The 22,738-nt window shown below is 39.2% G+C and overlaps 1 protein-coding gene across 6 annotated transcripts in view; it reads left to right on the forward strand.

Moving 5' to 3' along the window:
* LOC142143439 (cytochrome P450 2K4-like) overlaps positions 1-22,738 on the forward strand; it is a 39,872-nt gene that overhangs the window by 11,692 nt on the left and 5,442 nt on the right. For 3 of the 6 annotated variants that reach the window (XM_075201281.1, XM_075201282.1, XM_075201285.1), the window contains exons 2-8: positions 3,246-3,456; positions 9,334-9,496; positions 12,035-12,184; positions 14,871-15,031; positions 16,498-16,674; positions 19,311-19,452; positions 20,206-20,390. In XM_075201281.1, coding sequence (XP_075057382.1) covers positions 3,268-3,456; positions 9,334-9,496; positions 12,035-12,184; positions 14,871-15,031; positions 16,498-16,674; positions 19,311-19,452; positions 20,206-20,390 — 1,167 coding nt within the window. In that variant the 5' untranslated portion in view covers positions 3,246-3,267. Of the gene's footprint in view, positions 1-1,093; positions 1,164-3,245; positions 3,457-9,333; positions 9,497-12,034; positions 12,185-14,870; positions 15,032-16,497; positions 16,675-19,310; positions 19,453-20,205; positions 20,391-22,738 lie in introns of those variants that run through there. The other 3 variants (XM_075201284.1, XM_075201283.1, XM_075201286.1) reach the window with 3 other exon arrangements.

Here is a 22,738-nt window from a genome sequence, read left to right on the forward strand (position 1 = left end):
TAAATATTTCAAGTCCTAAAGCAATCTTAGAACTGTCATTTCATTATTTATACAAAAAAGTATACTGCAAGCACAGTAGTTACATATAAGGGTATATGATGGTACACATGTTGCAGTAACAAAAATAAACATCCTTCAAATGTGTGTTTCTATATTTTGTGATTTGGGCATATAAGTCTATATATGTCTTTGTTACAAACCCTGGACTATGTTGCTCAATCTGACTTTGTAAATCTGTGCTTTAAAAGGTCACTAAAGACATGCCTCTCAACTGTCCCAATTTTGGCAGGACATTAAAATGAGTGGGCTACAAAGGGGGGGGGCTTAATAGAAAAGTGGGTGGTGATTTACTATAATATGCTCCTTTTGTGGGCGGAGTTCGGGCAGAACGGGGGCGAGGCTAATTGTCCTGTTTTCAGGATTCTAAATGTTGAGAGGTATTAATATAATATTCAAGTTCATCCCATGTAAAAAATAAACATCTTCTATTAGTAAGTATATGAAGGTTCTTATACGTTAGAACTTTAGAATTTTTACATTATTGGAATCATGTAAAATATTTGCACCCAGAACATAAGAAGGAAAACACACATGCATGAAAAAACACATTTACCAGCATATATTCAGTCGGGGGCATCTCGAGATGTGTTCAGATGTACGTCACTCGTATTTGTGCCAGGTGTACGTCAGGAGTAATACTTACACCTCATATTAGTGCAGAGCAAGTGTAAGTAAACAGATTGATAGTGTTAGTAGTAGAGATGAGCGGTTTGGATTCAGAGAAATACAACAGATCCGAGATTTGGGGTTCCGAGTAGACACAAAACATGACTACCGCCAGAGTGTGCATTTGATAGTGCACCTCTGTGGTACATGCCTTAGGTACTCATGGGGAATACACACCTGTTAGGCAGGTGTCCCAGTGACTCACCTAGGAAACACTGAGTTTGGTTTATATTGATAACGCGTTTGTGTACTTTTGGTTTTACTTCTGGTTTTGCAATTTCCAGTCTATGCATTTCAGAGTGGAATGCATATTGTTTGGAGTGCCACATAGAGAATACAAGGGAGCCATTGCCTCATATATTTTGCACTGATATGCAGACGATCTTCTTTTGATGAAACGTGAGCTCAAGTGGAAGACAGATTGAATAAGAAGTCAGGTAACTACATGTTTTTTTAATCTCTGTCTTTTCTGTTGTTCTATGTGGTTGTCTTGAACAAAAGTTCAAATGTGGGACCGCCACGTTGACTTATAATGTGAGATATGAAATTGAATTAAAGGAAAATTAAAACAGAAATGATGATTGTAACTTTTTGCGGCTACACTGTCACTAATTATAGCCAGCCAGCTCGCTGCAGACTTTAGCCAAAATTAGTGAAAATTTGGATAGTTGTGAAGAGATCATTAGAAAATAGACTGTAAATGACTGTAAATGCATGTTCATTTTACTTTAGAAAATAGGCGTCTAAGAGGAGATATGTTTACTATGTACAAATACATTAGGGGTCAATACGGAGAGCTTTCATGGGAACTTTTTACCCCAAGGACCATACACAGGACACGTGGTCATCCCCTAAGGTTAGAGGAGAGGAAATTTCCAAACCAGCAAAGGAAGGGATTCTTTACAGGAAGGGCAGTCAAGATATGGAATTCACTGCCAGGGAAGGTTGTGATGGCAGATTCAATAGATATGTTTAAGAAAGGGTTAGACAAATTTTTAGCGGAAAGGTGTATCCAGGGATACGACCGTCAATTTAAAATAAAAGATAGTAGTGGATATAGGGTAAAAATTGGATTGCAATATTGAGTCTGGGGGGATTTTCAAAATTGAAACAGATTGGCGGTTGCTTACTCTGGATTAATTTCAAATATGAGTGTAGGATCGCAGGAGATCCAAAATAGGTTGAACTTGATGGACTGGTGTCTTTTTTCAACCTCATCAACTATGTTACTATGTTACTATGTTATCAATAGTAATATAAGAGCAAAAACAGCTCAAAATCACATACTTTTACAAATTTTTCACAATTTTTAATTAAAGCCAGATCCAAAACCAAAACCTTTCAGGATTTTTGGGCAAAACCTGTAACGAAACCAAAACACGAAGACGTTTTAGAACCAAAACCACGTCAAAAACCAAAACACAGGGTCAGCGCACATCTCTCGTTAGTAGTAAATATAACTTTCACATTACTCTATTTATACAGAATATAATAATGTAATGAAGTGTCATATGCACAAGAGAGGATAGAGTCTTGACAGTTTTATTAATAAATGTGAAAGTTACCTGGGTCACAGGGCCACTGACTTTCTTTTCCTTTAAAATAAATAGGCTGCTCAGTCAAGTATTTCCCCTGGGCTAATTTGCCAGGCCACCCCTATGCAGCACCCATTCTGGATCCCAGTCAGGACTGGCGATGACAGCTCCCTCAGAAGAGATAAGAGACCAATGCCTGGTCATTTAAGTTACTGGGTAATCAGTAAATGAGTAACAGCAGAAAGTCTGATGTGTGTAAATATAATATTCTTGCTTCACAAATAAAACCTTATCTCAAATATCTTCAACTCTGATAACCTAAAATATATGATTAGAAAAGTGCTATGCTCACCCTGGGGTGTGTGGCCAGGTGCAAAGTGAGAGAAAGTCTAAAAACACCCCAAACTTCAAATAAAATGAGTGAAAAGCACAGAAGGCAGTTGATAACAAATGAATGAATAATGAATATAATTTTTTTACATTTTAGGTAATTGGGCTCATTTAGAGGTGAGCGTACATGAATTTCTTTTGTTAAAGGTATGCATTTATGAACTGCTAATGTGTGCCAAAAATGTGTACACATACATCAGTATATAAATATTTCTGTATAATTGACTTGTGTCTCCATACATCTAGAGAGGCATAATGGGGCAGGCAGGGGCAGGCACAAGCTGAGTATAGTAAGGGTGTGTTCATGTAATTGTGACATAATAAGAGGTGGACGCATATGCATAGAAGGCATATATTTTGCGGATGCGGGAGGGCAGGTGCAGTGATGGTAGTGACTGTCAGCAGCACTATTTAGCAGTTTCTGATTGGCTGATAATGCATTAATCCCCTCCAGCTAATAGTGCTTAATCATTAGCATTCTGACTATATTATATGAAGTCGCTGCCATATGGCAGCAGACATATAAACTGCTATTCAATTCATTGTCTTATTGCTCCTATGTATTGCTCTCATGTATATATTGTCTTTTGATAGAAAAGAAAGCTTTGTGAACACCATGAATATCACCGATCCAATCACAATACTTCTATCAATTATTCTATGTCTTTTTGTGGCATTTTTGTTTTATGGACGGAAAAACAAAAGAAACATTTATCACAATTTTCCCCCTGGACCTAAACCTTTACCATTTATTGGAAACATGCTCATTTTCAACACGAAGAAACCTTATGAAACATTTAAGCAGGTAATATTTCAATTACTACAATAAGCCTAACTCTGGAGTGGTCTGTATAATTGTAGATTATAGGGAACGGAATTACTTTTACCAATGATTCAGAGAGATCCAATATATTTCTGACCTATTTTGTTGGAGGAAAGAGCTGGATACATAGATTCTGGGTGGATAACCAGACAGTGTTACCGAAAGGTCTCTTATGCCTTTATCATCGGTGTTGATTTGTTGCAAGGTCACTACATCATTGGATAGAGGAGAGGATGAAAGGATCTTTTTGTCCTTATCAGAAGTATAAGTAATTGAAAATATATACATGGAGTATAAGAAAGCAGGGATGGATTAAATCCATAATTGCAATAGAACTGAAAGTGTGCGCTGTTAAATGAATAGTTTTGTTGAATGGATTTGCCCTTTGGTTGTGGGGGATAAGCAGTTATGAGTTGTAAGATGATGCTGAGGAGACTGCAGAACTGTTGCCATAAACAATATTTAAATTGCTGTCTCTGATCTGAGAGGATGTCATTTGGAACACTGTATAGTCAGACCACCTCCTGAATCAGCTATAAAAATATATAAAGGAACTGACAAGCGCTTCTATTTCCACCAAGAGGCTAACCAATCAGGGGCGGGCTGGCCCGGGGGGCAGGGGGGCATCGGCCCCCCGGGCCGCTCTGTCAGGCCGCTATTAGGGCCGGGGGGTAGGCCGGCCGGCCGCCCCCCGGCTGCAAAATACTATGCTTTCCCCCGCGGCCGCATCTGATGTCATCAGATGCGGCCGTGTCAGCACACAGGCAGCCACATCACATGACAGGGGATGCGGCCGCGTCATCAATGCACGGCCGCATCCCTTTTCATGTGATGCGGCCGCCTGTGTGCCCCCCGGCCACGCCTCTCCTAGCCCGCGCCTGTAACCAATCATATGTCCACATCAAAAACAGTCTATAGCAAGCTCGTTAAACTCTGAGATCTTTCAGATCCGGATCCCATGTGATTTTACTTACTAGAAACCAGGGGCCTGATTCATTAAGGATCTTAAATGAAGAGGATCCTTATTTCAGTCTCCTGGACAAAATCATGTTGCAATGCAAGGGGTGCAAATGAGTGTTCTGTTTTGCACATAAGTTAAATACTGACTGTTTTTTCATGTAACACACACAAATCATGTATGCTACATGAAAAAACATCAGTATTTAACTTATGTGCAAAACAGAACATTCATTTGCACCCCTTCATTGTAACATGGTTTTGTCCAGGAAACTGAAATAAGGATCCTCTTCATTTAAGATCCTTAATGAATCAGGCCCCAAGCTTCTATGAGCCAAATGAATTTCAAAGAGATCGATGCTTTCCACCTCACTTCTAGGTAATTGAGTGATGCTATATCCACCTTTCAACCGGCTTCCAAAACGATCTCCCCGCTGCCTCTGTTTATAGTGTACGTCCTCGCATTCGGCTATCAAGGGAATAGACTCTCTCACCGCTGTCTCTGTTTACCGTAAGCATCCTCTCATTGGTAAAAAACCCGATCACATGTGGGGAAATGTAAAAAGACCGCATATAGCATAATACCATCCGATGAATTACCAGATAAAATTTATTGGTATACACTCACATTAAAAAGTATAACAAAAGTGGATGGACCCATACCGTGTTGACAAAATCATAAGCATTTAGTACACACTGCTCGTACCCAGGATGGAGCTGTAAGCACAAATGGATACGGCTATGTCCAGATAAAGTCCACAGGTTAAAACAGTTCCCACCTTCCATATCAACGCGTTTCAGCTCTCAATGAGCCTTTCTCAAGATAATGGTGGGAGGGACACATTCCCTGCATTAAATACTCAAATAAATTAACCCATTAAACAAACACATACCTTATTAATATCAAAATAACAATAAAAACAGCATATAACTGTATTAATAAAACCAGCATGTAATTGTTACATTTAACATTACAATAAAATAATGTTTAGAAGGGCGATAAATATACTTCATTCCCTTTATAGTGGATAGAGTTTCCCTCATTAATTATTGCATATTATAGGAAAATACCTGTGAAGATAATAAATAGGAGGTACTTCAATCATCCGTCAAAAAACATTTTAGGTTGAAATCTTTACCAATCCCACAAGGGGTTAATAGCACACACTGTGGAATGGAAAGATATAAAAAATGTGTATCTAAATATAAGAAGTATACACATATATATATGTATGTATTTCCAAAATTGATAAATGGATAGAGATAAATATACAATACACAGGGATTCCCAAGTCCTTAAAACAAAATCAAAAAAACAACCTCAGCACTGAAGGTCCTTCTATGTTTATCATATATGATCCATTTGCAGGTTCAATTGCCAGTTGTTGATGGTGTTGTGTATATACATATCATCTTGGATCTTTTATGATTACCTTGTTTGGTGAATAAATATTGTATTGTTTTATTGTATATGTTTTTAAGGATTTTCTTCTAACTCTGTATGAGAGACTCCAATTATATTGATTGACTATAGGTGTTAGAGTTTCCACAGCGCAGCCCTACCCCTTCTCTTAGGTTGAAATCTTGGTTTAATCCTCTTGGGGATAAAGTGTTTAATTAATATATCCACTTCATCTCACATTTAGCTATGGTAATTGAAGAATCCCTCCGCCTCCAATTATTATCACATTTATCAATAACCCTAAAGTTCTTAAGGCCCCAAATGGAGCAATGATGATGTATTTTATAATGGGCGGACACTGAATGATATTGTGGAGGTGTTCCGCTAACTTGACTTTTAAGGGGCGAGAAGTGTGACCTAAAAAAGGCTGCATTTACATTCATTTACATGTAAATTCAATATTGATATTATTCCTACTAAGATAATCGCAAAATGATTTTAGGCTAGAATGATTCCCTTTCCAAATAAAAAACACGTTGTCTATGTACCTCATCCATGACACCTCCTGAATCAGTGCATTAGCAGTTTCTAATCATGAGAAACATTTTTAAGTGTAATGAAATGTGTCATTTTGGTCTGGTGGCCAACCTTATTTAGGATATCATTCATAATAGCAGAAGCCTTTGGAAATAGGGAGATCTACCAAAAATTTTAAGGCTATGGAATCCCATAGCCTATTTGGTAATGGTAGAGGCAGAAGCAAGCAAAAAGGGTTTCCTCGGGTTGTTTTCCAATGTGTACATACTTTCGAACACCACAGTGAACACTGGGCCACCAAAACTGAAAGTTTGCCAAACGCAATGTTTTATAGACCCAAAATGATCAAGTTTGTAGAAGTTTTGGTGGTTCTGCAAGACTGTCGATGGAAAGCATAAGGAAAATATTTTGCTCCTATGGTGGCTTTGTTGGTTGGACTTCACTCTCCAGTCTCAACTGGCATTCCACTCAGGTTTCATTCTGGCATTGCAGCTGATACCACCAGTGTCTTCAAAAGGTTGCCCCTTGTTCAGATATGCCTATATGTTCTTTTAAACTGAACTTTTCTTACAATACATTGTGCCCCTTATGCAGATGTCTTTAGTAAACAAAAAGCTGAAAAACTGCCTCTCCATAGCCAGTGGGACTGTGCAATTGTACTACTGCCCGGTAAGATGCAAAATTTGGATTGGGGATTTATTCGAAAATCATCTTCTTTAGCATGGGCTGGTTTCTCTTTTCTTATGAAGAAGGACATGGCTCTAACTAGAAATTCTGCAAACCCCAAAACACTGGCCTCCTGAAGCATCCCTCGCTTTAAGTCAACTAAAGCAGGACTTTGCTGCCACTCCCATTTAAGGCAGCCTAATACCTCTTGTCCCTTCTTCAGGGAGATTGATACCTCCTGTATTGGCATAGGCGCAGTTCTCTGCCAGTGAGCTCCCTCTGGGAATCTCCAACCGTGTGGATTTTTCTCCTGTAAAACTTAACCAGCTGAATAAAATTATAACACTGGCCATAAGGAGCTCCTCTCCAAGAACTTTAAATACAGATCACAATAAACTTATCTATCTGCAGGCTGCTAACACATTCTTTGCAATCCCAGACAAGTAACCTGATAATTTTTCTTGCAAATTAATTTTTTGCTTCCATACCAACCTTGTACTAAATTGACCAGAATTATTGGTGATCTACACTCTCTCAAGATGTAATAGGTTATGTTCCAGCCTTTTCCTTCTGTGCCCAACATAAGGTGCTTAATAAATGTCCTATGGGGTCTCTAGTTCAATTATCCATCACAGATAAACCATGAAATCATCTTCCTATGGACTTTATTATACACCTTCCCCAGTCCAAAGCGTTCAATACCATCTTGGTGGTTGTGGACTGGTTTACCAAAGCAGCTCAATTTGTCCCTATCAAGGGCCTCAGTTTTGGTCCTACGATGGCTTGTATTTTTGTTAAAAAGCTTTTCCGCTTACTTGGTTCTCTGCTTGCAATTGTGTCCAATTGTGGTTCTCAATTTGTGTCTAAACAGCTTACCCACAACTTATTGTCCGCAGACCAAAGTCTTCACTATGCTATAAAGCCACTGCTGATAAGAAAACACTTGTAATCTCCAAATGAACTTCAGGTGAGAATGTATAGCTTTTTAACCAGAATCTCCACCTGGGTCTCTAGTATGAAATTTGCTCTTCATTTTAGTGGAACATTCAAGATTCTAGAAGTGGTTAAGCCAGAACCGTCCTGTTCTTTATGTATTCCATACATATTTTTAAGCCTCTCTACTGAAACCTTTTATTAAAAATCATTTCTCCCTTTCCAGCTCTCCTGCATCCTTCATTAGAGTACTGGAACAAACTGAATATAAGCTCAGTCAAATTTTGAATTCTAGTTTGTCCAAAGGCATCTTACAATTGCTTGCTGACTGGAAAGGTTATAAAGGCCTCCCACATTCAATGATCCTCATTTTCTCAAACTGTTCCATAATAAATTTCCCAACAAGCCCTTTGCTGTGGAATAAGCGTCCAACCTTAAAAGGTCTGGGGGAGGTACAGTCCCACCGGACAAGGCGTCTAATTCTCACTTACTGTACCCAGGATTACTTCTCACTTACTCCGCCATCGCCCTTGCACTTCATATTGGCATATACAGGGTTTTCAAGTTGTTGTCTGCTGACACCAATGTCATCAGGCTAAATTAATTCATTCTGGCGGACCTATTTAAACATCACTCTGTGCACTTTGCAGTGCCAGATTATCATCATTTATTTATATAGCGCCACTAACTCCACAGCGCTGTACAGATTATTAGGTTTCCTGACTCCAGCATTAGTACCTTCTCCTACCTCTTACCATACTATGTCTCCCTGTATTCCTGATCTTGGCTTGTTGGATCCTGATCCTGATTTTTTACCTCATCTGTGTCCTAATGTTGCAAACCGCAGCTTGTTTGACTCCTCTTCTGACTGCTGACTTGGAACTTCAATGTGACATCCGGTGTATCTGACTTTGGTGCTGCTGACCCTCCTCCAGCTTGCTGATTCAGCATCTTGCTGTTCTCTGTTACCAGTGTGTCACACTATGAGGCAGTTCACATGGCCCCAACCAGCAGATCTCCCTGCAGCAAAGCTGAATCCTCCTTGCGGTTATCTTTTGTGAATACTGGGGGTCATTTATATTCCGCACCTCTTTGCTGCCAGCTCTAACCTTGATTGGCAATAGGGAATTCACTACCTTTAGACCCTAAATGTGACAAATTATAAGGAATATAATAATATTAAATTCTATGTGATTCATTCTTTCTTGGTATTAGGATGGATATCTGTTTTTAATATTCAAAAGAAGAATTCATATAGCCATATTGTTGCTTGGCTAGTAGAGTTTGACAAAAACCCATAGAGATGTAGTAGCTGTGTTTAATAAAAGAAATACACCAATAACTGATGTTATGTTGTTTTGCAGCTTTCCCAGAAGTATGGCTCAGTTTTCACTATACACATAGGAGAAGAGAAAATGGTCGTCCTGACCGGATATGAGACAGTGAAAGATGCTCTTGTAAACCACGCAGATGAATTTTCTGAAAGAGCAAAAGTGCCATTATTCCATGATATACTTAAAGGACATGGTAATAGTTATTGTATAAATTATATAACTGTCACTGTTATCACTAATATTATTATTATTATTATTATTATTATTATTATTATTGTAATAGCAGTAGTGCTATTAGTAGTTTTTAGGTTTTTTTTATTTGCTTGTTCATTGAGATATATATATATATATGATATTGCATACTACTCTCTATCTACAGATGTCACTGAAATCCAATCACTATTTTCATTTTTGATCATATGCTAATTTTTGTATTCTTTTCTTGATAGTTTAGGACATCCTCCCTCTCCAAGTTAGATCCACTTCGCTCACTCTCCAACTAAGTTCTGGTACTGGAACTAATTTGGAGAGAGAGACTGTCCTAAATTAGCATATGATCAAAAATTTAAAATATTCATTGGATTTCAGTACTTCTTCTGAGTATCACACCTTATGGGTGATACTCAGGATCCATCTAATGGGATGTTCATGGTGCCTCTCTTCCAGGGGTTCGGTGAATAGCAGAGACCAGCATTTTTATAGAGTAAAAGGTGGAGGGCTCCAGCAGAAGGACCTTCACCACAGTGGTAACTGAGGAAGGGATGTATATAAATGATGCATACACTTGTAAAAATATTTTACATAAATTATATGTGTTTAATTTTTTGCAATTGTTAATATTTACTAAAAGATGTATATGAAAAAAAAAAGAGGCATCCTAATAATATACTATTAAGGGGGCTCTCTTTCTTTTCATAACAGACTTTACACCTAGGGAGTGCAGCTGTTGCAATTTATTGGTTATGCTTTGCATTGAATTATTTACTACATGCGTAATATGTTTTTGATAATTTTATACTTTTATCACTAAAACTGTCTTTTCCACACATGATTGTTTTAGTTACTACTACGCACATTAGATTTTTCACTCACAAATGTATATGTCAATGTCCAATGAGCTCATTTATTAACCCTATCAGTGCTGAGGAGGAGTGGGACTCGTCCTGCACATATACCACTAAAGTGTTTAAGACGAGAACCACAAATGAGGTTCAAATAATTAAAAATTATACTTACCAGTCCCTCACTGGTATGTCCTGCAGGTGGGGGCCAGGGAAGAGGCAGTGCATGGAGTGGGGAAGGGCACTAAAAGTGTCCTCCCCCATCCTGACACTTAAAGTCTGAAGGGCATCCCCTTGTGATATATGTGGCCCTTGAGAAGTTATTGTCTGGTGGTTATGTGTGATCACCAGACAATAACCCATACACTATGGTTATCAAGAAATAGATCATCTAGGTTCATAACCAAGCAATTTTACTAGTGCACATCAAGAGCACTTCAAACGGTCTGTGAGAATGTGAGCTTTTTATATCACTCAGACCGACACCAGGTATATATCAAAATAAATTTCTTTAAGTATTGAAGGTGCACTAAATGGTCAGGATCATCAGCAGAGAAAACCAGGGGTATAATACCGAAGCGTATAATGAACTAACTTATTAAAATAGACACTTACCTTCTGCCCGACACAGGGCATTCCTGGAGAGGCCGCTCTGCAACTGCTATAAAATCCGAAGAGGCTGGATGCCGGCGCTGCATTGTGACAGTTAACGTCACAATGCAGCGCCGGCATCCAGCCTCTTTGCATTTAACAGCAGTAACAGAGCGGCGTCTCCAAGAATATCCTGTGTCGGGGAGAAGGTAAGTGTATATTTTAATAAGTTTGTTCACTACACGCTTCAGTCTTGTTTTGTAGGTCTATAGGGTGTCGGTATCCCCACCACCGAATAGAGATACTAGGGGGCACATTTATCAATCATCGGCTAAACTGAGAAATAGTTATCAATCCTTATCGCATGGATAAGTATTGAACTATTTCTCAAATTTATGAAAAACGGATCACAGAAACAGCAGTTCCGAAAAACTGCTGTTTCTGTGATAAAAAAAAATCATACTTACCCCCCTATTCGGGACGCGCTGTCTCAGGATCTCCTACTGGTCATCTTCGTTCCTCTTCATACATTAATTACGCGGAGCAGAGCTGACAGCATTGGATTTTTCCATTTATGATAATGAAGCTGGCGTACATTATCAAGACAAGTTTCCGAAAAAAATGTTTTTTCGGAACTTGTTAGATTTGAGCTGGGAGCAGTCACCATACTGTTGAATGGTGACTGCTCCCAAAAACAAAGAGGAGTGCAAAGCACCTTTAATAAATTTGCGGAGGACACGAAGGTACCTTATCTTGCCGGTAAGAGCACTATCGTGCTTTCTTAAATATGCCCCTAGGTGACTACGGGAGTGTCAAATGCTAATGTTAGTGCTGGATGGGAATCAGAATATACCTGCTACAAATCACAGTTCCTACTGATCATTTACTGAATAAGAAATGTAGGGAGGTTTAAGAAGGTAAATATTTTCACACCCCTATTATCCTAATAAGTATAAACAAACTCAACCATTCCTCTTTTATAAGGCAGTGGGTAAGTGACACACATGAAGTCAGCACTAGACATAAGTTTTCCTTTTTGTGCTTTGCTTATTTTTATCATATCTTTCTCTTCCACTCAGGAGTTGTTTTTTCTCATGGTGAGAACTGGAAAGTGATGAGACGTTTCACTCTATCCACTCTACGAGATTTTGGGATGGGCAGAAAAACAATTGAAAACCGTATTAGTGAAGAAAGTGACTGTTTAGTGAAACATATAAACTCCTACAAAGGTCAGTGACTGCTTTTATCGAACTTTTACAGCTTGTTAAATTTTATGTCACATTTGCTCAGCTTTATAGTTTCTTCCATAGTCCCCTTATCATGCCTGCATGAAATTAGAGCCATCGTCTGAGAAAGTGTGCATATCCAGAAATAAAAGTGAGAGTGTGAATATCCCATATTCTGGCAGAACATGCTCAAACTCAGACTTGCCTACTTTCCTTAACTGCTTTCTGGGAGATGCAGAAGTGGGCGTGACATAATGACACCATCCATATAACCAGATGGACAATTGCTGTGCAATTAGCATTATTAAGGCATGTTTCCACCCACCTCACAAGCAGAATAGCTAATTTGTGGGAGAATGCTATGCTCTCTCAGGAGTCCAGGAGGTGTTCCCCAGATATGCGGGGAGAGTAAGCCACTTTGATAAGTTGCCAGTTTTCAGCACATTGGCTCTGAATGATCACATGACATGAGTGTCACAGGATTTCCTACACACATCAAAAGGCATTTATGACATTGGCATGGAGTTACATAGTTTTATGCATTACTTTCCTTAAAAACATTGTGCGTGAAGGGCCCTCTAAACCAAATAATTTTTTTAAAATCTTATCCCTCAAATTAATAATTTGATTTTTGTAAATTAGTGTTAACTTTTCTGAAGATTTCTTATAAAAAGAAATAAGCATACATCAAAGATGCTTCTAACTTATCTACTTGTGAGCTGGAGTTTTCAGCTGGCATGCATCAATACATTTGCAAAGAAAATAATATGAGCCCGGACATCCTCCCTTCTTATTCACTACAATTGAACTTGGTTCAACCAGTGCACATCAAAGTGCACATCTCCTCTGTCATGTGGGAAGAGGCATGTAAGAAAGTGAGTAATTAACTTTTAAAGCACGTAAGTCCCTTGCTGAAAGGACTGTAAAAGTAATTCCGTGGATCTAAGATAATGCTACTTGGCTGGTATTGCTCTTAGTTATTTTTACCTCCTTTGCATTCAAAATTCTTGAATGACTTGTCTTCAAAAGTCTTGCCCACTTTCCCTCCTCCCACTCTCTCATAGACCCCCTTTAGTCGGGCTTCCGCCCTGTTCACTCGACCAAAACCACTCTCACCAAAGTGACCAATGACCTACTCCTATCCAAGTCAAAAGTCCACATTTCCATTCTCATATTCCTTGACCTCTCTGCAGGTTTAGACACTGTTGACCACTATCTTCTCCTTGACATGGATCACTCCTTTGGCTTTCATGACACTGCAATCCTCTGGGTCATCTCCTACCTCTCAGGTAGCTCATTCAGTGTCTCTACTTATGTCCTCTATAAATATAGAATATATTTATTGGTTATAAAACACAATGCTGATTTTAAGACACTGGAGCATATTCTGTACCTTCTAGCAAAACTGCTGGGACCTGTATTCCATTTGAAAGTCAAATTCCTAAGTAAAAATTACTTCCATTCCATTTGAATTTCAACACAATATAAATTATCTGATTAAAGTATTTATCCAGATCATATTTCTCAGCAGGCTCCAATATACAATTACCAATCCATTTCCTATTTGTTAATATATGTTGTATTAACAAACTAGAAATCAATTAAGCAACCTATGACATCTCCTGTATATTCCCCTTGTGCAGATAATCTAGGCAAAAAGAGATATAAAGTGTCAATCAGCACTAATAGACTCATGAAAACTTGATTTAATAATAGCTGCAGCCATCACATTTATTATGTTGGCCACAGCGGAAACCTATTGAAGTCTCATGTGAGAGTCTAATGCATTACTAATATTGTGCAAATTTATGATAATATTAATACAGTCTGTCTATACTGGGATCCTCATTTGCAGCCCAGAATAGATAAATGCCTCAAAACACCACCAAATGTCTCAGCCTTAGAGGAAATGTAATACAGGGCAAACCCAACAAATTAAAAGATAATAATATATAGTGATCACTGTGGATATAATTTTGGACAAGTGAGATGAGGTGCAAACATTAGGTAAGCTCGTCCCTCAGATTAAAGTAGAGTGAAAGTGACTGAAAGCTTCAGAATCATGGGAGCTGAGACACAAGTCCACCTAAATGAAATATTAAGATTTATTAGCTAAAAAAGTAAAATGGAACATAAAGCAGAAACTGATCATTTAAATTGGATATAAAATAATTGCAGACACAGAACGGGTAAGCTTAATGGCATCCTGCTTACACCAGCCACCTTCCATCGAGACAATAGATTCTGCTCTATTCCAGCAGGTCCCTGATTTCCATGTCTGCTATGTCCAACAATTTACATATGTGAGACATATCTCTCTATGCGTTTCACAATAGTCTAACTGCTTCTTTGCACTCCTAGTTTACATATATCCAGTGGGAGGGAGGAATAATTATGCTTCAAAGGTAAGGTAGGTGGTAAATGTGGAAACCACAGGGCCATAATCAGTGGTCGAAGAGGAAATTTAGAAGCGGCGGTATGAAAAATGTAAGGGGAATATAAGTCAATGGAATTTGATAGTTTTACAATGAAGGCAGTAAGAGAAGTGGTGGTGTGGCATACCACAGTATACACCCCCACGTCCACCACTGGTCATAATAATAAATGAAAACCCATATTTCTTGGGCAAATATTAGATTTATTAGGGATATTATTTATTAATTTCCTTTGTTTTTATATGTGATTTCAGGAAAACCATTTGACAATAATATGATTATAAATGCAGCTGTTGCTAATATAATTGTTTCCATATTAATCGGTCATCGATTTGATTATGAGGATGCAAAACTTTTGAGGCTTATGAAAATTATCAATGAAAATATGAAATTAGCTGGTAGCCCAATGTCCCTGGTAAGCAACTAAACTTCATATTTTATTCAGTCTATTACTGTCAACAATGCTGATCTTAAAGATTTTATCAGCAACCTTTTCCTGCTGAGTACAATAAAACATATTCACTACGGAATACTACTTATAACTTGATCAGTCCAATTGAAGAATTTGTATAGTTTTGTTTATATTTAGTGTGTTGTTTGCATGCTCCTCCTCTGTAACATTCTGCAGTCTTTAATGGAATTGTAACTTTCCTTTAAAAGACATATCTTTTTCAAAATAGAATGCCCACCCATCTCACCTTTAGGGGCATATTCAATTAGCTTTCCGGTCCGCGGGATCGCGCCGGAACGGGCCGCATAGTCAATACACGGTACCGCAATAATGTGGATTTTCGTTCGCAGCCCATAGGGTTGCGTACGAAAATCCGCGTTAATGCGGTACCGTATTAACGGCAATAGTGCGCAGGATTCGCGGTAACGCGCCTTACCGCGAACCGGAAAACTAATTGAATATGCCCCTTAGAATGGCAATCTTTCCCACATGACCACTTTCTTCTGTGCATGGGACACTCCTGAGGAAATAAGTAATCCTAAAAGGGTGACCCAAAGTGAGTTGGCTATAGCTGTGCGTTCTGTCGGGCTCACCCCTCCAAGTCTTTTCACTTCCTTTCATTAACATAATTACATTTCAATGTCCTTGAAACAATAGAAATAGCATATGGGCCCCACCAAAATGGACACACTGGGAAGAATTCAATTAGACGTGTGGTGCCACTATGTATCTCCGGGACAGTCCGCGGAGGCACATTGAGGATGAGATTTTACTAAAATCTCTTCTTATTTTCCCTCATGTCCCATAGAGATTATTATTATTATTATTAACTTTGACTTATAAGGCGCCACAAAGGGTCCGCTGCGCCGTATATTACATACACAGAAAATAGAACCAAGACACAACATGATACAAAAATATGTAAAAAAACACAGGTGACATGCAAAAGAAAATGAGCAGAGATTTCGGTACAATATTGGCCAGCAATGTGCGCAGTCGATGTTTCTGGCGGCACATCTACAGCATCTAAATTCCCCCACTGAGTTCCAAATGTTGGTTTGTCTAGCCTAGCACTCTCCTTGGGCAGATTGATTGGACCAGCCCTAACACAACATCAATCTACATGAATTGTTGTCTTCCATCTACTCTACCGGTGTCCAATGAGTAAGGACAATTTCTGTCTTCAGGAGTTCCAACATTGACTTTTTAATGTAATTTGTTATCACTGGTGTTGTAAACATCTAAAAGTATATTCTTTCCCTTCTCTTTGCTTAAGTCTTCTGGGACAGCTTTTCAAATAAGTTATAGCATAATTTTTCACACCTCCAAAATGTTTTTAAATGAAGTTTATCTAAATCAGAATTGCTCCCTGAGCTTTAATTACCTGTTGTGTGTCTATATATAAATATATCTTCTTCTTTCTCTGTAAGTTGTACAACACGTATCCAACTGTGATGCGCTGGTTTCCTGGATTTTACAAAACTGTGGCTAATAATGTAGAAGAAATGCAGAGATTTATTAGTGAGACCTTCACTGCCCGTAAGAAACAATTGGATGTTAATGACCAGAGGAGTCTTATCGACACATTCCTGGTGAAACAACAAGAGGTATTGTAGCACTTTTTGACTTCTTTATGATATATTTTTTAAAATATGCCTAATTTTCATTCAATCAATCCTCAGCAATAGTGCAGAAATCATTACAACACAATATACTTTATCTGTACATTGCACCAAATGGCATCTCAGTATATAGTATTGCAGTACATTAGCCTATATAGTGAGGCAAATGGCATAGGATGTGAAACGATGTCTACAGGACCATGTACTCACCAACTTTTATTACTTATGTTGTCAATACAAATATTATATCAATGTATACAAGTATTTTATTTTACATCCATTTGTTGTGAATAAGAGGAGAGAAAGTAAGATAAGGAAACACACGTGTTATAAGCAGACTGGGAATTTGCCAATGAATTACAACCAAAGTAGATAAAATATAAATTATGTGTGTTGGGGAAGGAATATTTATTAAAATTAGTGCAAATGAAAAAAGTGTGTCTTTTCCAGAGAAGCCAATTGCATTCTGTGGGGCATACTCAATTGGCCGCGCTACTGTCAAAAGTAACGTGGCCTGCGCACTATTACCGATATTGCGATAATAGTGCACATTATTACTGTTAATACGGTAATTTCAGCGCCAGTCTTTTACTCCCTGAGCCGCAAGAAGAAATCAGTGTTAAAATTACCGTATTAAAGGTAATAGGTTTAACGCTGCAGTGTTAAGGGGGAATTGAATTCCCCCCTGTAAGTCTTCTATTGCCATTTCAAAGTGAAAGTAAAAGTCTTGCTAGTTGCCATTTCCTTTTTCTATCTGGAAATATTATGGGCCTGAGTCATTAAGGAGAGAAAAGCACAAAAAAGGAGTAACCTTGCACCTGGACAAAACCATGTTGCATTGGAGGGGGAGGTAAATTTAAAATGTGGGAACAGATTTATAGTTGGGATAGAGCATTTCCTAGATCAACTTTAAATTTCAGTGTAATAATAAAGCAATAAAGTATGTGTGTCCTACATGAAAAAGCAGCCAGTATTTAACTTATGTGCAAACTAATAAATTAATTTGCACCCCTTGAATTGTAACATGGTTTCTCCAGGAGAAAACTTACTCCATTATTTTTGCTTTGCTCTCCTTAATGTCTTAGGCCCTATATGTCTTAAACACTTGAGATTTTCCATATTTTTCGTTAAATAATATCTTCCACTTGATTTTAGACAGGCATTCAATGTATTATCATTACCTTTTCTGCTATCTTTTAAATTACACTTATTAAAGTAGATTCTAAGTTATTGACCTATTGTCTGGCGTCTATCAGTTCTGTTTGAGGTCCCTAGATTTCCTTTTCTTTTCTCAACAGTTATTTATTCTTTCATGATTGTGGAAAGCGACGTTCTTGAAAGCCTGTTCTCAAAATTGTACTGTTAGTTAAAGTATAAATAAGTTATTACACCTACTTTCCTTTTTGCAATATTTGTAAAATATTGTACTAACAAACAATTAGCAACTAATTATTTTAAATGTACTTGTGTAAAAGTTATGTATTTCAGAATATGTAGATGACCTAATTATAACAAGAAGCAATAGTGCATTCAAAACATAAGTTAAATATTATGAAGGTGGCAATTATTTTATAATTCATGTACAACCAAAATGGACGCAGTTTGTTTCATCACAGCTAAGCCTCACAACCGGCAGGGGCTAATGACAGAAAACACATCATCAAGGCCCTGTCCTCTTTACAAGAGTCTGGGAGAATTTCCCTGAAATTTGTGGGTCTCCCAGACACTCCGGGAGAGTATGGATGTATGTGTACAACTCCTATCGGTAGAGGCATTGCTAATGAAAACATACTTGCCCACTCCGCTGGAATATCTGGGAGACTCCGTAATTTTGGAGAATCCTCCGTCTCTCCCGGGAGAGTAGACCACCTTCCCAGATAGTGCCTCTCCATTTGTATAGAACATGGGGCTTTGATGGCGCGATCTGTGTCATCAGGTGTTGACAGGTGGGTCCTGATGACACGATACATCCCCACCAACACTGCTGCATGATAATGCAATTGGGGTGTAGTGATGACGTGAATCACATTGTCATGCACCCCAGCGCTTGCCCTGTTGACCTCCCCTCTGGGATCTTCCAGAGTGGAGGTCGAAAATAGGGCGAGTGTCAATAAAACACAGCAATAGTTATGTGATTAAGCTATGTAATTTGTTACCAGCAGACCCCCATAATTCCCCCAATACCAAAACAGTGACAGACTTATCAGTGGCAGAATCCAGGGGAATGCAAACAATTTTAGATGGAGAGGGTGACTTCAAACATTAAGAACTATGGTACAGGAACTACCAAAGAGATACAGGCAGAATTGATACATTATGTGACTGGTGCTCAATGATTCTGCTCTTTGGCTAATAGTTCTCCATCTGTTCTTACAATATACACACAAATATGGTGCACAGGAATTAGGTCCGTGTATACTGTATTGCAAAAATACATATACAATTTGAACATATATTGATGATGCAGCATTATGTTGATTGCGTACTGTGCAGTAATACATATGCTTTTAATATATTTTAATGGTGTTCCTGTTAACATTTTAGGTAAAATACCTAATGTGATATCAACTAAATTTCTTTGCATGTTGCTGTTATAACAATGCATGCCTTACACATTTCAGGAAAAGCCTGGTCCCGAACTATATTTCACCAATGAGAATCTAAAAGTGCTTGTAGGGGACCTCTTTGTTGCTGGCATGGAGACCACCTCAACCACTCTGAGATGGGGTCTTCTGTTGATGATGAAATACCCAGAAATTCAAAGTAAGAGTTCATCTTGCTTGTGTTAATTACTCTAAATCATATAGAAACATAGAAACATAGAATTTGACGGCAGATTAGAACCACTTGGCCCTTCTAGTCTGCCCATTTTTTCACCTATGGTAAACTTAAACCCTATTTGATCCTTAGTTCTCTGTAAGGATTTCCTTATGTCTATCCCAAGCATGTTTAAACTGCTCTACTGTATTAGTCTCTACCACCTCTGATGGGAGGCTATTCCACTTATCCACTACCCTTTTTGTAAAGTAGTTTTTCCTCATATTTCCTCTGAACCTACTTCTCTCCAGTGTCAGTGCATGTCATTGTGTTCTAATACTTCTCTTCCTTTTCTTCCCCTCCTGTACCTTGTTATAACCCTTGATATATTTGAACATCTCTATCATGTCCCCCCTTTCCCTTCTCTGCTCCAAACTATACATATTAAGTTATTTTAGTCTTTCCGAACATGTTTTGTGCTGTAGGCCATGCACCATTTTAGCTACCCTTCTTTGTGCAGTCTCTAATGTATTTATATCCTTCTGGAGATAGGGCCTCCAGAATTGAGACCGTACCAATGACCTATTACATTCTGATTTGCCATCATATTCTGAAAGGAAAGTTATATATATAGTAATATGCACATATCAAATAAGTGATACTTTTGCTGGTGAGTTAAGTGTCAGGAATAATCAGCAATCTAAAAGTGTGAGGACTCAAGGTGTTTTTAGTGTTTATTAACTCTTATTTTGTAAACAGGAAAAGTCCAAAATGAGATTGAAAATATTATTGGTTCATCTGAGCCTCAAGTAATTCACCGTAAAGATATGCCCTATACTGACGCTGTTATTCACGAGATTCAAAGATTTGGAAATATAGTTCCGAATAACCTCCCGCATGCTACTACGCAAGATGTCACATTCAGAGGCTATTTTCTACCAAAGGTAAGAAACAAATTCTGTCACGGATCCCATCATTGCAGCTATTGATTTCTTCAAAGATATTTTAAAAGCAATTTTTTATTTTATTAACAATGAATAATTTATACAACAAAATTGACAACGTTTTAAAATCATTTCCAGATATATTTTGGTGCTGAGCCAGTTCTCCAATCCCTATCATGTTATTATTATTTTTTTATTATTAATTTTTATTTATAGGGCGCCACTAGGTGTCCGTAGCGCCGTACAGGGACAAACGATTATAATATGAGGTGAGACGGCACGGTGCAGTAAACAATAAGCACAGTAACTCAATAAGCAATAAGCTCGAAGCACAGCTAGAGAGAGGGGTGGGGAAGATCCGCATACGCCGGAGCCCAAGAGGGAGGGTGTGGATGACAGGGAGACCCCCAGAGGGGTGAGGGCTAGGTAGCTGAGAGCAGAGTTAGAAGTGGAGAAAACAGGAGGAGAGTTGGCCCTACTCAAGGGAGCGTACAATCTAAGGGGTGGGGTAAACAGACAGAGAGACACAGGGGAGAGAGGGAGAGAAGGAGGAACGGAGGATAAGGATAAGGGAAGGGGTAGAGGCAGAAGATAAGGTAGGAAGTTAAGTGGGAGACTGGAGGGCTTTGAGAAAAAGGTGGGTTTTTAAAGCCCGTTTGAAACTGGACAGATTGGGGGATGTTCTGAAGGAGGGAGCTTGTTCCAGTGGAGGGACGCATCACGGGAGAAATCTTGGATTCGAGCATGAGAGGAGGTATTCAGAGGGGAAGAGAGGTGACGGTCATTGGCATATCGGAGAGGGCGGTATGGAACGTGAATAGAGAAGAGGTTGGAAATGTAGGGAGCAGTGGAGTTGGCGAAGGCCTTGTATGTGAGAGTGAGGAGCTTTAACAGGATTCTGTAGGGAAAGGGGAGCCAGTGAAGGGCTTGGTAGAAGGGGGAGACAGAAGAGGAGCGGCGAGAAAGGAAGATAAGCCTAACGACTGCATTAAGTACAAATCAAAGGGGAGCAAGATGAGAGTGGGGGAGGCCAGTAAGGGGAAGGTTGCAGTAGTCCAAGCGGGAGATGATCAGAGAGTGAATAAGACATTTGGTGGCATCTTGGGAGAGGAAGTGCCAGATGCGTGCGATGTTACGCAGCTGGAAGTGGCAGAATTTAGCAAGAGAGAGAATGTGAGGGACAAAGGAGAGAGAGGAGTCAAGGATGACACATAGGCAGCGAAGTTTGAAGGAAGAGGGAAAGATGCCAGTGGAGAGGGAAAGATTAAAGAGGTGAGCGAGGTGGGAGCAGGTGGTGGGGGAAATGGAGCGAAGAAGGTAGGAGGGGACAGGATCCAGGGGACAGGTAGAAGGAGGGGAGGATGAGATGAGAGAATGGACTTCTTCACCCATGGTGGGACAGAAGGAGTGAAGGGGTAGGTGGCTAGGGGGTAGGTGGCTGGGGGAGAGGACGGAAGAGTGGAGGAGGGGATTTGAAGTCGGATGGCCTCGATTTTAGAGGAGAAAAAGGAGGCGAAGTCGGTGGCAGTCATAGAGGAGAGGGGGGCAAGAGAGAGCTGAAGGTGGCGAAAAGGCGGCGGGGGTTAGAGGACTGGGAAGAGTTGAGGGATTTAAAGAAAGATTGTTTAGCGAGTGAGAGGGCAGAGCTGCAGGATGAGAGGATGAATTTAAAGTGGAGGAAGTCAGCCAAGGAGCGTGATTTTCTCCAGTGGCGTTCAGCTGTACGGGTGCATTTTTGGAGGAAGTGGGTAAATTTGGAGTGCGGGGGTGACCGTTGTGATTGTAGAGGGAGACCACCTGGTTGGGGCAGGCCTGGGAGGAAAGGGGAGAAAGGAGAGTATTGAGAGAGGAGGACAGAGTGGCCGGATCAAGAGAGTCAAGGTTGCATATGGGCCGAGTAGGTTTGGGCAGAGGGAGGGGAGCAGGAGAAGAGGAGAGTGAGAAGGAGAGGAGATGGCGGTCGGATAGAGGAAAGGGAGAAATGGAGAAGTCAGAGAGACTACATAGGTAGGAGAAGACAAAATCAAGGGAGTGACCAAGGCAGTGGGTAGCGAAAGAGGTCCATTGAGTGAGACCAAGGGAGGAAGAAAGGGTGAGCAGTTTGCTGGAAGCAGGGTCGGTGGGGTTGTCGATGGGGAAGTTAAAGTCGCAGAGGATGATGTTATCACATCTTATTTACCGAACTTGGTGATAATTACATTTTTTGAAGGGTGTTTGCTTTGTAAATATTCTTATTTAATATATATTAAATTTTAAAGTCCAGCAAATAAGAACGGTATGTGAGCATTTAATATACATAATAATAGGAATTTACCTTTTTTTCTATTGTTGGTCAGTTTTGAGAAACA

The sequence above is a fragment of the Mixophyes fleayi genome, chromosome 3 (assembly GCF_038048845.1).
Source record: "Mixophyes fleayi isolate aMixFle1 chromosome 3, aMixFle1.hap1, whole genome shotgun sequence".
In the NCBI taxonomy this organism is placed as follows: domain Eukaryota; kingdom Metazoa; phylum Chordata; class Amphibia; order Anura; family Limnodynastidae; genus Mixophyes; species Mixophyes fleayi.